Raw genomic sequence first — 15,021 nt, forward strand, 5'->3', positions numbered from 1 at the left:
TGAATACCTTAAGATTATTTGAATCCGAATGTTCAATTAAATAAAAGCTGATCCGTCAACTAGAGATTTAAAGAAACAAGAAAAAAAATACACATGGAGATAGAAAAACTGGCTTCAGTTAATGATGCAATATGGTTCATACACCCTACCGTATTGGTTTACACGTGGTCGCCCATTCATAAAACCGCAAAAGCCCATCTAGCTCCAAAATATTCAACTGTCTCTTTAGTTCTTTATATACTGGTCAGATTGTCATGAGTTGTTACATTGGCTTTTATGTTGGGGAAAAATGAAACGGATATACCTGTAATCAAGTCACATAAAAACGTAAATTTTAAACTTCTATAGGTTATTTATACAATATTTGAGTTGTTATTTTCCCTTTGAGACAGACTTTGCAACTTTCAAAAATCCCAATAGGTTTAAATTAGGATTGATTATGATATACCATTGATTATAATTTTCCCCTTTAGCTCTATTATTTAAAATTGCAAATGTTTCCAATATACTGTTGAAATAAAACAAATTCTAAATTCCTATTGCACCAAGAACCGTGTACAAAATTCTTTTCGGCTGGGAGACCAACATTTTTGGGAGATCAAAGTTCATAAAGTGACAAATACGGTAATTTGAGTAATCTATATAGATAAAGGGGCGTAACCAAAAAAGAGGGATAGGGGGTTGATGCCTTCTTCCCCAGATTTCTCGAGGGGGGAAATATATCCTTAACACTAAAAAAAGTAGGTACCTTGACAAACTGAATTGTCTAGTTTGAATTCTGGTCACATAACTGTTGAAAATTCATTGATTTACTGCTTTAAAATGCCTGTTTGAATCATTTCTCAGACTATAAAAGTTTTTTCTTCCTTTTTTTGGCTTGACATATTTATGCAAATAGGCAAGCTTCACTTCCGGAAAAATAATAAACTTCAAGATTTCTTTTTTGGATTTATATATAGTTTTAATCTTTCTTGACTTGATCAGAGGCGGAGTGGAGGGGCAAGGTCCATCCAAGAAATCCATTGAACCCTTCCCCCTAAAAAAATTTTCAGTAAAGTACAAAAAATAACAACACAGTGAAGCTAATAAAAATTGAAGTGAACCTTTAAGCGTGAAGGATAAATTGAAAGAAAGAGAATGATTATAATGTCCCTTCTCAAACTTTTCGAAATTCAAAAATAATAAGCAACTCTCCTTAAGCTACCACGAAAACTATGACATGCTGCCAAAGAAAACTCAAAATTTCTTTCCGAATAATTGATCTACAAAAAATAAAATTTTATTTGCTAGGCTAAAAATGTATGATTGGCGTGTACATTCTTCCATTGAAGGTAGTGTAGTTGCAAAGTTCGCGCTTCAAATATTAGGTAAGGGTAAATTCGTTGGTAATCTTCAAAACGTATGAGTTATATGATAAAAAAAGCAAAATAGAGGGGTCTGTAAAATAGGGGGAAGAGGACTAGGGCCTAAGAAATATCCTGTGAACCTGCCTGCTTTCAAGTGACTATCTGCAAAATCATGCCTTTTCTTTGAGAGAGTGGGTGGTGTTCCTGATTGCATAGAACCAGAAACTCTATTATTTTTTATTTTATTTTTTTTCACTGTCAAGAAGCCCGTGAGATATCTTCAAGCTCAAAAACAAAGGACGAATCTTTAAGGGATACGAAAATAAATTTTCTAAGCTAATCGTAAGAACAGTTCACCTTGAAGATTTAGGTAAATAAACGGCTGTAAAACTGAAGTATGTTAATGATTATCATAGCTTTACAAATTTGGAATGAAGAGAACGATATTATTTAAGTATTCGTTGAGCCACAAGGCTCCTGATATATATTATGTCATAATGATGTCTTCTCTCCCAAATTATTATAAACTCAAAGCACTTTTGTAAACATGAGAGTGAATAATGGGCGTCCATAATCTGAATTCCAGGGGGAGGAGGGAAACCTCGTCTAATTGGCACTTTTAATGCTATATAATAGAAATCTACGAACAAAAATTTAAAAATAAGGCAACATCATTCAGCAAGGGGGGCGGGCGCCACCCCCCCCCTCCTCTGACCCCCTTTATGGGTGTCCATGGAGTGAATAGCTTACCTCCATGACCTCATGGGTGCTAGGATGCTTAAAATTCCAACAAATAATTCTAATCCCAACAATTACGACATAATTAAATTTTCGTAGTAATTTGTAACGTTAAAGCTTTTCTTTTATAGCTGATAACTAGGGGGTGTTTTAGTTCATGACGAGATCATGGGTCAATCAAAAGTATTTCCACTGCAAACCCTCTTCTTATTACTTAAGTCGAATAGAAAACAATTACAAGCACAAATACAATGTCGTTTGCAAACATGGTTAAATTACCTAACTAATTAATGTCATTTCAGGGAGGACTCAGCAGTTTGTTTCCTAACTTATTCATACAGAAAATGCACCTGCACGGAGTCGGCGCTTAGAGCAAATCGCAGGTCCAGCATTTTCCGGAAAAGTAATTTCCAGAGTAATACCAGCAATGGGTTAGAACGCATAAGACAGCGTAAACTAAGGATACAAATGAAATCAGAATTAGTATGATTCTTAAAAAGTTATCTGAAAATGGGTAGTGTGGTGAAATGGTTAATTGTATATACAATGATGGCGATGGGGAGTGCATGCCCAGATCTTTGTGTTTGTAAATGGAAAGGTGGAAAGCAAACCGTTGAATGTGTTAACAAAAACTTGCTTGCTATACCAAGTGGAATGGATTCTGGATCACAAGTGTTAGATATGTCTGGAAATACCTTACAAATGCTGCAAAGATCTCTGTTTATGAAACTTGGATTAATAAACCTGCAAAAGATATATTTGGCAAGATCAAGGATTGGACACTTAGATGATTTGACTTTTCAGGTGAGAAGTCCATGATGACAAAATTTAAGTTAAAATACACAATGTTATTTAGGCCTACCATTAGCCTGAGTATTGTTTGTACTTTGGTAAATCTTGTTATGTGTTCAAAGGTTGTAGCTCGCGGATGGCTTGACCATTGAGAGATTTAACATAGGTAATCAGTTCAGGCACAATTTAGGACCTTTTACGTTTTCTATGGCAACTGGCCCGTTTGGAAAACGAAAATGTGAGATAAAGTTTGACATAAGCTATTCCAATAGTTTTAGCACTCAAAATGCACGTTTTGTAAAGCTTCGGGCTATTATTATATATGTATGTAAAAATAGAATACAGAGGATAGCTAGTCGGCACACAGGTAATGTACAGCTGTGTTTTGTTTATATTTGTGTTTAAACATAAAATGTGTGTTTTGGAATGAACTTACTACGCCTTTGTTCTCATTTTGGCCCTATGCTAGTTCTATTTATTGTATGATCAACTATTTGGGCTTTTATCTCCCTTTGAAAACTTCCAGAATTAAATAAACTACTATATTGTTTAATATATTAGTATTAATAAACATCATATAAATTAAGTATTATATTATGTAAATTCATTCATTTTTGGAGTTAGGGATAGTCCCAATATTTAATTTATCGATGATAAAGGTACCGGTATCTATAGTGGTGGAGTATGGATGACAAACCTCCGTTTTCCAACTTCTGGTTGTATCTGACATTTCTTAATTTAAAGGACAGCAAAAATAAAGGTTTAAGCCCCTTTTACATTGGTGTTTCGGCGTGATGCGTTGTACCAGGGTTGCCATCTGCCGACGTCTAAAAACAGTGCAAATTAAGGCCAAGAAATAGTGATTTTTGCTAAAAAAAAAAAAAAAATAGTGCAAGTCAAAGAATTTGCACATCTCCTCTTCTGCAAAAAATAGAGGATTTTACACGAAAAGTGTGCAAGTTGGCAACCCTGTTCCTTCGGTTAAATGCACTTTTGACGAATATAACAACTACTGACGTTTAAAGCGAATGAAAACTGACACCCAAAAAGAATGATTATCACTTTTTCGCATCCTCTGAAGTAAAAAAGAGTGCATTTCACAGGAAAAGTGTGCAAGTTGGCAACCCTGCGTTGCACTTGCTTCGCCTAACTAGTTTTTCACGTCAATTTCGGAAGCTCTCCTCCTGGACACTTGGAGCATACTTCTTTTCTACTTTTTTTTTAATAAATCTTTGTCGCTTTCATCCTTAGCGATGCTTCCGAAGTGTATAAAATATTTGACCGGGACGAAGATTTGGTTTGAATTTTTTGCTTTATTACTTGCTCTAGAGCAGGAAGCCAAAAAGGAAGAAAACAGAAGATCACAAATTTTTTGGGCCAGACCAGTATTTATAGAAGACAGTCACATATGTACGTGTTGTATATCCCGTGCTATAAAAGTACGGGTTGTATATACCCGGCTCACATAAAAAGAACCTGTCAGATTGTTGAACACCGTGAATCTAAAAATCATGAAAAAAACACAAATTTCTGTTTAAATTAGACTTGTCCTAACTTTACGTCACCCTGCAACTGGGATGTCAATGATATCTTTGAACAATGACTTTCACCTAAGAATTTTTACTGTATGTGGTGTATTAATTGATATGCTGAAAGCTATTCATATATTTTTATCCATAGGATACCTAAAATATCCGACTGATGAAGAGCTAGAGGTGAAAGTAGCTCGGTTTCCTTTTAAATGTCATATGCCTAAGAGTGTGATTGTCGTAGACGGGAAAAATATTTGAATCTAGTTACAATATAAGTCTACTATAACTTCTAAAACTGCAACTGCAAATTCCAAATACAGGAATTTTAATGTTTATGTCCTAACGCAACGCAAGAATTGATCTTGGCTCCATTCGTATGCAATGTTAAGCCTTTTTCATATTGACGCTCTGACCTTTCGAACTGGGCTCCGGAAGCTCTGTGTTACACTTGTAACAACGCAACGTAAAGCTTGAGTAGGGAAATATAAAAACACGGAAGAATATAACCAAGCTTTTTTCTTGCGTTTCGTTAGCTCATAGGCATCAAGAACTTATTGTTTGGATTATTTACTATTGAAGTTTGGAAAGATAGATTGGCAAACTTAATGCAAGAGCAATCTGAATTGTACGACAAAAAGCGCTCTTGGTATTTGTCGGTTTTTGGAAACACACCTAAGAAGTGAAGTTACGCTACTCCTAATGAAAAATAATAAAATACTAAGATAAATAATACTTCAGAATCAGGGAAACTTAAACTTAACCTTAACGTAACCTAAGCTTACCACAACCCCACCCTCCTAATATGCAAATATATTGCCTAAATTGTACAAGTCCAATGCTTTCTGTCTAAGTCCAATACATTGTATCATCCATCGCTTGATTTTATAGCTATGAAACCAGTTTTCTGAGATGTAACCTAAGCGTAGTTCTTAAATGTGTTTCCAATAACCGACAAGAACCGCGACCTTATTATCAGAATAACAACTCTTCAAATAATGCATGAAATTTAACCTATGATATTATCAATAACATAAGGGTTCAGCAAAAGTGTGACTAGTAAGAGTAGCTACAGAATTTGTATATCTTTTAATTCTCAGCTTACTTTTAACTGCATGCTTTCACATAATCGACAACGACAAAACCCATAAACAATATAGTTTATCGAATAAAACTAATAAAGAAAAAAACAACCCAATTAAGTTGGACTTCACTCATCTGTGCGTAAATCCAAAGCGTTCATCGTAACATTAACTGCACAATAAGGCATCTAGTTGCTGTTGGTCTAAGGTCACCTGAAGCAGCTCATCGTCCCACCAATTAAACAAACTCCTCCTTAAATGCTTGGCTAAAATGTAAAAGAAAAGGGCCCTTCCAATTCCCCTATAAATGAAGATAGTTGGCACTTTCACAGTTCACCCAGAAAACACCTATACCTCCAATCTATCCTCAATACTGGATGTGCCCTCTGTCCTCCAATAGTCTTGAATACATTGTCCTTATAATCTTACCAGGAGCATCTAATTCAATAGAACGTTCTTCATTCTTCTCCGAAGACCCGTTTAACCTTAGTGTAAGAACTAAGACTACAAATGAAACCTAGCAGAATCTCTTGAGCATTCAGTCTGAAACACGCTAGATTAATTCGTATTTTATATTATTTCGTATTAATTCTTATACACCCACTTTTTGAAACAGACTTTAATTGACAGCATTTGCATTGCGAGAAACGACAGTACACCAGAAGTGAGATTGTTTGATAAGATTAACTACGATTTATTGGGGGAAAAAAAATTAAAGTCATTGGATAAAGAAAATAATTTATTCTTGATATTTGGATAGTCACATATAAACCACTGATTCGTTGGGTTAGGGGTAAAGCTAAAAACCTACTACCCTTTCTCGGGGAAAAGTCTTAACCACAGATGAATTCGTGGAATTCGTGGATGTTTCATTCATGTTTCTGGATTACTTTCAGAGTTAGCGAAAAGCTGCTGTTCTATAAGTTTACCACTAACTGGGTAGTGAAACGAGAAAGGTAAATTTTGACAAGTAGTAGATACAATAAGTTAACCTATAGTAGTGTTTGAGCTGAAGCTAATTAGCCTCTACCTTATCTGAAGTAAATACGCCTTTTGGTGACCTGATATTCCGAAAAACACAGGGAGGGTCTCATATTTATGGGGTTTTTCTGAAAATCCTGGAAAGTCATAAAATGTTCCATGTTTTCCAGACCAAATGGCAAAAAAAACTGCAGGATTATTCAGTTTCAAAGCTTCTCTTTTAATATTCCTCTATACGTGTTAAATATTTATTTAGTCAAGAAAAGAAGTTAATTCTCGCTTAAATTCCATCAATTCCAGTTATTTTATATTAGTTAGTTTCGCTACTGGAGTACATAATTTAGCCTTGTCAGGCTTTGCCTAGATAAGAGATCTTTTATGGAAAGTGTAGCCTATCTAGCAAATTCAATATTTTTTAAAGGTCATTCCAGCTTAACGGTCTTTTTTTTAAAGTCATATCATAAAAAATTAAATATTTCATAATCTTCTCAAAAAAATGGCCACGAATTATTTATTCGAGTCATTTTTTGATTCTTTTTTGGGGAGAGGGGTTATACTGTTGAAACAGTGACCGTAAAACCTTTAAAGAGGGCTCATTTGAGCTATCTGGTGATTGATAGGAAAAAAGGTAGCACCGGAGCAAACAGCTGTTTTTGCTATATTTTGCCAAAAGACATTGTAGGCTTGACACAAGTGGTGGCGATCACACAGTTCGTGATAACGAACTGTAATTACGGAGCTCAATAGTAATCGAAACTCTGAAAAACGGAATCTTGATACTAAGAGATACATCGAAATATTCGGATTTTTACGCTGATTTCAAATATATAAGTTTCATCAAGTTTAGTTTTACCCATCAAAAGTTGCAAGCCTGATAATATTTGCCTTATTTTCGAAAAAAGACGTTTTTTTAACTGAAAGTAAGGAGCGACATTAAAACAAAAAATGAACAGAAACTGTTTCGTATGCGAAAGAGGCTGTCCCCTCCTCAACTTCTCACTCTTTACGCTCAACTTTTTTATTGTTTAAAAAGTAGAGTTGTGAAAAGGAGTCAAACTTTAGCTTAAAGAGCGAGACGTTGAGGAGGGGACAGCCCCTTTCTTATACGAAATAATTTCTGCTCGTTTTAAGTTTTAATATCGATCCTTACTTTCAGTTACAAACTTGTTATTTTTATTTAATTCACGAAAAGTAGGGCAACTGTTTTCTCAACATTTAGGGGGGCAATTTTTTCTGTCTTTTTTCAATAAAAATACGAAAGATAACCATTATTGAATGAAAACACACAAAAATGTATTTTTAAACATAGAGGGAGGGGGTTGAAAATCTAGGGGACAAATGACCCCAAGATAGACGGCCTGACAAGGGTCGCAACACCATAAGATAAAACCTAGGAAAAGCCAGGGCATTTAAATTAACACATAACCAATCCCTTCAATCATTAATGTTGACTTTCAAGTTAATTGGTCTATTTGAATTAGTTGTTTAGCTTAATAAATTAATTGCTTAAGTGATTTACATTAGATGATGAATTCCAGTGTTTAAGAAGTAAAAGAAAAACTACATTCGACATTCGGAGTGTTAAAAGCACATAAAATTCTGGTGGGAATTATTTTTCGCTCTGATAATTAATCAAAATCAAAAATTAAGACAATATTTAAGGTAAGAAATCACATTAAAGCACTCATAATAAATAGAGAATTTAGAAACTGACCTATTTATCAGCGGAACCTAATTAGTTCTTTGATTACTGACTGGTGTATACCTGTTCATTTACTTTAAGATTTTGGTTGTATGTTTGTATTTTATTGGTTGGAATCAGGGCCGTGTCCAGGATTTTCTTTCGGGGGGGGGGGGATAATTTACAAAATATTTTTTTAGGAGGTGGGGGGTTACAAAAAAACGCACTAAAATTTTTACATATTTATTTTTCTTGTTTATTTTTGTTATTAATATATTAATTAAATAACAAAAGTTAAGGCCTAATTTCTAATTTCTAATTTCAATAATAATTCATTAAGGCCTAATTTCTCTTGAACCTACTACGATCCCTTATCCGTGGGATAAAAACAAGAATCTAGGGTAAAGTAGGCTATCAATTTTTAGTTTAGATATATCTTATTCTCTTAGTTGGGATATAAAACGACTACCTCAATTAATTTAGAGACACCTATATGTTTTATCAATTTTCTTCTATCCCCCGAGTGGTAGTCCAAGTTAACTAATTGAATTGAATGCCATTCGAAAAGAAAAATGGACACTGTTGGAAAAACTTCCTTTCGAAAATCGGGATCATTAGCAACACTTTCGTCAATATAAATATTAGGATTTACGAGGATACTAGAACATTTTCTAAGCCACTCCCTCTAGGAAACGGAACATTCATAAAAAGTACTATAAATTGCTGAATTAAAAAAAAAGGATATCAAGGAAAATTTCTGCAGCCCCCTGGGCAATTTGATAAATACTACAAGAAACTTGATAACAGTTAATTACCTTAATAATTATAAAATCAATAGTAACTTGAATCATAGATGCAATTCTTGGGTTTAAAGGAGACGTGCCCCATGGTAAAAAAAAACTCTGAATCTAGCTTTGTTTGTTCTCTCTTAAATATGTCTTATGTCCAGGGTTAATATAAAGGCAAAGAGCATCAATTACATGAATATCGTGCTTGCTTTTTCTGTATCCTATAAAGTATGTTTTGACTGCAAATTATATTGGTTGATATGTTGACTTATCTTCCACTACTTAATTACTTCAAAGACAGTATCAAACAGCTTGTGGTAACGAACTGTAAGTAAGGGGCGATGCGGCTCAATAGTGATCAAAACTCTAAGAAACAGAGTCTTGGTAACAATAGATACATCAAAAAAATCTAATTTTGATGCTTATTCAGAATATATAAAATCCATCAATTTTTTTGAATTTAAAAAGCTTATTATTCCAATTAAACTGCCCTTGTGTTTCACGAGTCATTCTTAGATAATTGAAACAAAAGCTAAACTTTAGCGTAAAGAGCAAGGTATAGAGGGGGCAACCCCCCTCGTATTCTTAGTAATTTCTGTTCTTTTTAAATTTTAATGTTGCTCCTTACTTTCAGTTGAAAAAATTGTTTTCTTTTTTTTTAATGAAAAAAGGAACAACGAAATCATCAATTGTAATTACACTAATATTCTACTAGTTCTATCTTTGATTTTGGCATAGAGATAATGCTGGCAATAAAATACGTTTCATATTTATTGCCATGTTTTCTCTTCCTGATTATTGTTATTTTTCCCTCACGCATTAGCAATTTCACTAATCAGTATTTGCTTTGCAATTTAAATTCCTCTTCAGTATAAGTAGTGTACAAATTGCCCACATCCTACACCAGCAGTTATTTTACTTTTTCAAGTTTCACTTTCAAAAATGTTACTATATATACTGTGGACCTTTGCCTTATTGTAAAACGGACCTATTAGCACTTCAATGTAATATACAAAGGATTCCCATGTAAATCAAACCCCGTTAAACTCAACTCTCTTTCAGCTTAATCCCCATTTAACTCGACCTCCATTCAACTCAACCCTTGTTTTATCCAAACCCCTGCAACTCAAAGCCCATTTAACTCAAACCCCATGCAACTCAACTTTCCTTTAACTCAACCCCAGTAACTCAACTGCCTTGTAACTCATACCCATTTAACTCAACAACTCAGTCCTCATTTAACTCATCAGGTATACAATTCAACCTCGATTCAACGGAACCCTAATAAAATGGACTTGAGTTTGATGAAGGTTGAGTTGAATGGGGAATGAGTTAAATAGCGATTAGCTTAAACAGGGGTTGAGTGAATGAGGGTTGAGTTGAACGAATGTCGAGTTGAACGGGGTTGAGTTACATGCACACCATCTAAATGATGTACAGGACACCTGTACAAAAATTGTCATCTTTAGGATGATGCAAAAAAAAAAGGTAAAAAGAGGGTAAAAACAACCAGTATTACGCAGCCAAAGTTAACCTAGGTTTTTTTTTACCATTCTTAAAACTGTACCATTTTTCCGCAAATCTTGACTTTGTTCAAAATTAGGCCTAAATCCAAGCGCAAAATTTTTATTTAATTTTTTCAAAAGTTAAAATTGTAACTTATCAATGTGCGGTTTTGTTCAACTTGTTTGTAATGGCCTATGTTCATAACTGCGTTTAGTAAGAATAACGAGAATATTGAAAGAATGCTTTTATTGAAAGTTTTTATTGAGCAACAGCTATTTGAACTATCCAATACTTCAAGACGTGGCTCGTACAAAAATGGAAGTCCCAGAAAATTGAGCTGGAATTTTTAGTATATCTCTGTTTAAAATGGCTGCATATAACTTTGGTGTTATATGTCTTTGAAGTCTAGAAATCTTTCCAATATAATCAGATTTTACAAGAAAACCATTGAACAGCTTTTTTCCTCGAAGCGGGAAATGAGACAGTTTGGTTAAAAAGGGACCTAATAAAAGAATTTAATTGTATTTCTTTCATTATTTATTACGTAGTAACTGTAATTATACTTTACTATTAAGATGCAATTTTATAAATAGCGGCAAAATTGCACAATACAAATTCTAACTCTATCCATAGTTATATTAATTTTCAGAACTGTAAAAGCGGTACCGAACCTTATGGAATTTGTTTTTAATGATAGGAAATGTATTTTTCAAAGCTTAATTTTGGTGGGACAGAAAAATATCCAAGTTCATTTCCCATTAATAGTTTACTAGGCTGGTCTCATCCAAAATTAAAAGAACTGTCAGCCTTTAAGTGTCCAGCATAGAAAGAAACGGATCTAGTAACCTGAAAGGTTATTATAAAGGTTTATCTTTTTGCTCTTGAAAGGCTATTCCACTTTGATTTCTACTGGAATCGACGATACTTACTTTTTAAGTCTAATCACAAAATGAAGGTCTCTATTTCCGTTTCTTGATAAAGCAGTGGCTATTCTGGAGTTTATAGAGAACCAACATCGTCAGGACGGAAATTGCCTGCCATGGAGAATCCATGGAAAGCTTATCTTAATTCAAATTGACTAAAATTTATTTAGGTTTTAGTTCTCTATTCTACGAAAACAAAGAAAGGAATTCTTTTTATTGATACCTGGGAACACACTTATTTAAAATGATATGGTTCAGTTGTTCAGTTTCCCCGTCTACATAATAGAATTCTATTGCTTTATTCCAATATTATTTGAAAAAAACTACGTTTTCTAAAGAGTTAAAGAGGCTGAGTTACAAGGTCGAACCTTAAAACGTACAGGGATTAGGAGGCACAGTTGGGGGGCTGCCGCCCCCAAACCCCCGCTTTCGCAGCCTTTAAATAAAAAAAAATTTAAACTGAAAGTAAGGAGCGACATTAAATCTTAAAACGAACAGAAATTATTCCGTATATGAAAGAGGCTGTGCCCTCCTCAACGCCTCGCTCTTTACGCTAAAGTTTGACTTTCTCACAACTCTTTTTTTAAACAATAAAAACTTTAGCGTAAAGAGCGAGGCGTTGAGGAGGGCACAGCCTCTTTCATATACGGAATAATTTCTGTTCGTTTTAAGATTTAATGTCGCTCCTTACTTTCAGTTTAAATTTTTTTTTTATTTAAAGGCTGCGAAAGCGGGGGTTTGGGGGCGGCAGCCCCCCAACTGTGCCTCCTAATCCCTGTACGTTTTAAGGTTCGACCTTGTAACTCAGCCTCTTTAACTCTTTAGAAAACGTAGTTTTTTTCAAATAATTTCTGCACGTTTTTGTACAGTTTATTACTTATTATTGCTTGACTAACTGTTAGCTGATCGTGTCAGGAGTTAAAGTTGGGGGGCTGCCGCCCCCCAAACCCCCGCTCTTGAACATTCTTGTGTTAAGGCTTTTAATTCCTGAATACTCAAATCACGTCGTACAGGGTGCCTCCTAATCCCTGTACGTTTTAAGGTTCGAACTTGTGACTCAGCCTCTTTAACAGCCCCCCAACTGTGCCTCCTAATCCCTGTACGTTTTAAGGGTCGACCTTGTAACTCAGCCTCTTTAACTCTTTAGAAAACGTAATTTTTTTCAAATAATTTAAAAAAGAAACTGAGTTTCTTTTCAAAGTATATAAAAAAGTTGCTCTGATGGTGAATCGAACCCGAGTTTTCCGCCTGTAAGTCTGAAGTCTCAGCCGCTGGACTATACAAACACAATAGTCATTGTTGTTTAGCAAATAGAAGGTATTTTCGACGCAAGCAAATTCCCAAAAATCTTGATATGTGGTTTTTGGAAAACAGGGAAGGAGTGATCAGATTGAGCTGAAATTTCGACGATAAGCTCCCAGGCCCCAGGAAAGCTTATCCTCTAAATTTCAGCCCGATCAGACAACGTTAAAGGGGGGTTGTGGAGGGAAAAATTAACATGGGCTAATATAGGAAAACGAGGTTTTTCGTAAATGTAAATTCGGGGGATAATTTTTTCGGTCTGAAAATATCAAAAGGCCCTAACAGGTCGAATTCTGCTTCGAATGAGTCCTCATTCAACCGGATCCGGGGCCAACTTTGGCCTGTAGGCGTGGCTAAGAAAAAAGAAAAGAGATGAATTTTAAGTGGCTATATTTGGTTTTTTGAAAACAGGGAAGGAGTGATCGGATTGAGCTGAAATTTCGAGGATAAGCTCCCGGGCCCTAGGAAAGCTTAACCTCTAAATTTCAGCCCAATCGGACAACGTTAAAGGGGGCTGTGGTGGGAGGGTCCAAACTTCCGGCCCAGTTTACCCCATGAAGATAAAGTCGGAGGAGGATGAAATTTTGCAAGTTTCTCAGTTTGAGCTTGGGCTACAAAATGCAATTACCGCCGTCTCTCTGCGACCTCTAGGACCTGAAATCGCTTAACATTGTGGTGGGTCGCCTCTTTATAGAGGCACAAGTGTGCCTCCTTGATAGATGTCATGCCTTTTTTAGAATTATAATCTTTTGTGATACACTCAAGGAAAGGCTATAGGAAAGGCTCTAGGAAATATAGGAAATGCTATAGGAAAGGCTCAAAACTCCTAATTACAGAAGACTATCTGATCAAAACAGATATGCAGGCAGTATTGCCTATTGAATTAAAGACTCGTAATTTTTGAACAAACACACATATTTTAACAGTTTTTGCGTTTTTATTGTAAGAGTAAATTAATTAAATATAGCTCAAAGTTCCTATATTTTTATTTTGTTACTATTAACGGCGTTATATGGATCAGATTAGCTTTTTTAGTCAAATGCGCCTTGAATTTTCGTACATAATTTCTTTCATCTGAATTAATTTCTGACGAATGTGTAAGCAATCAATTGGCTGAATGAAGCTTTTAATCTAACCCTTTGATTCCAAACGGGGGGCGCAAACCGCACCAGTGGGGGGGGGGGCGTATCTAGGATTTTTTGCACAAAAAAGGGGGGGTGTTTTGCACAAAAAACGTAAAAAATGCATAAGAAATTTGTCTATTTCTATTTTTACGTTTTTTAAGAGTCAGACAAACATTTCGGGGGGAAGGGGCCAAACCCCCTAACCCCTCTGGATACAGCATTGGATGGGACATGGCAATGTATTGCTGGGTCATGGGCAGAACGTGCACCCTTCGGCTGACTAAACTTTAAAGCACTAATTAAAAAAAAAATATTTTCCATGTGGATAACATCACATTCATATGCATTTAAAGAGCAAAAGAGATACATGATAATACTACAATGACCTCATAAATTGTAAAAAAGGTATTGTTTTCAGACAGTATTTTTCATTAATATAAAATATGCCTAGAGGACGGCCTGAAAAATGATACTAAGTTAATGGTCTTTTATGCCTCCTTCAGGTGAATCCACGTAACATTTTTAAATAACAAAATTTAAATATAACAAGAGGGGTATTGGATTTTATAAATGTCTTAGTGTGACATGGCCGAAAATAGGTTGGTGACCAGCCCATCTAGTAAAGCAAACACGGCATTTCTACCATGGGAAATTAGTTGAAGCGGCTATTCAATTCCTATCCGTTTTAGCTTTTATTTCTTCATCCACAGTAAGTGTGTAAGTGTAAGGGTGTAAGTGTGACATTTTGTATGGGCTAATTTTGACATTTTGTATGACAAAGTAAGCTGTAAGTGTGACATTTTGTTTGAGCTAATTTTTGTGTGTTTTGAGCTTTAGGTTTACCCTTTACTTTTTAAGAAAGACTGATTGTGGATTTTGTACTTGTAGAATTTTAGCAAGTTCAGATTTTGCTTGTCGAGCAAAAAGTAATTTTACTTTAGGGAGTTATTTTCTGCATTAGGACAATTCGACGGCAACAGTGATTTAATTTTTTCTAGCTTACTTTGTTGCCACAATTAATTTGCTTGAAAAAAAGTGTTACTAAGTAATTAACTCTTTCATAGGACAAAAACTTATCCAATAAATGGCCATTACACAGAATTATTTTTCCGACTGGGAAGAAGACTTGCCCAACAAGAAGTGAATTCACTCAGTCATATTCAAAGCAGGGTTTGTCTTTTCTAATGAGGAATTTGTCTTTTCTTAATGAGGAATTCGTGTATATGATG

General features: G+C 34.9%; 1 protein-coding gene across 1 annotated transcript in view; it reads left to right on the top strand.

Annotated features, from left to right (window-relative positions):
- Window positions 1-254: 254 nt before the first annotated feature.
- LOC148940795 (uncharacterized) overlaps window positions 255-15,021 on the top strand; it is a 53,037-nt gene continuing 38,270 nt past the window's right edge. Inside the window, exons 1-2 of the mRNA XM_089105189.1 lie at window positions 255-327; window positions 2,387-2,888. Of these exons, the coding sequence (XP_088961315.1) occupies window positions 2,595-2,888 (294 nt within the window). The 5' untranslated portion in view covers window positions 255-327; window positions 2,387-2,594. The remainder of the gene's footprint in view (window positions 328-2,386; window positions 2,889-15,021) is intronic.

This window comes from Artemia sp. Qi Xiang Cuo, chromosome 19 (assembly GCF_049724085.1).
Source record: "Artemia sp. Qi Xiang Cuo chromosome 19, ASM4972408v1, whole genome shotgun sequence".
NCBI lineage: Eukaryota > Metazoa > Arthropoda > Branchiopoda > Anostraca > Artemiidae > Artemia > Artemia sp. Qi Xiang Cuo.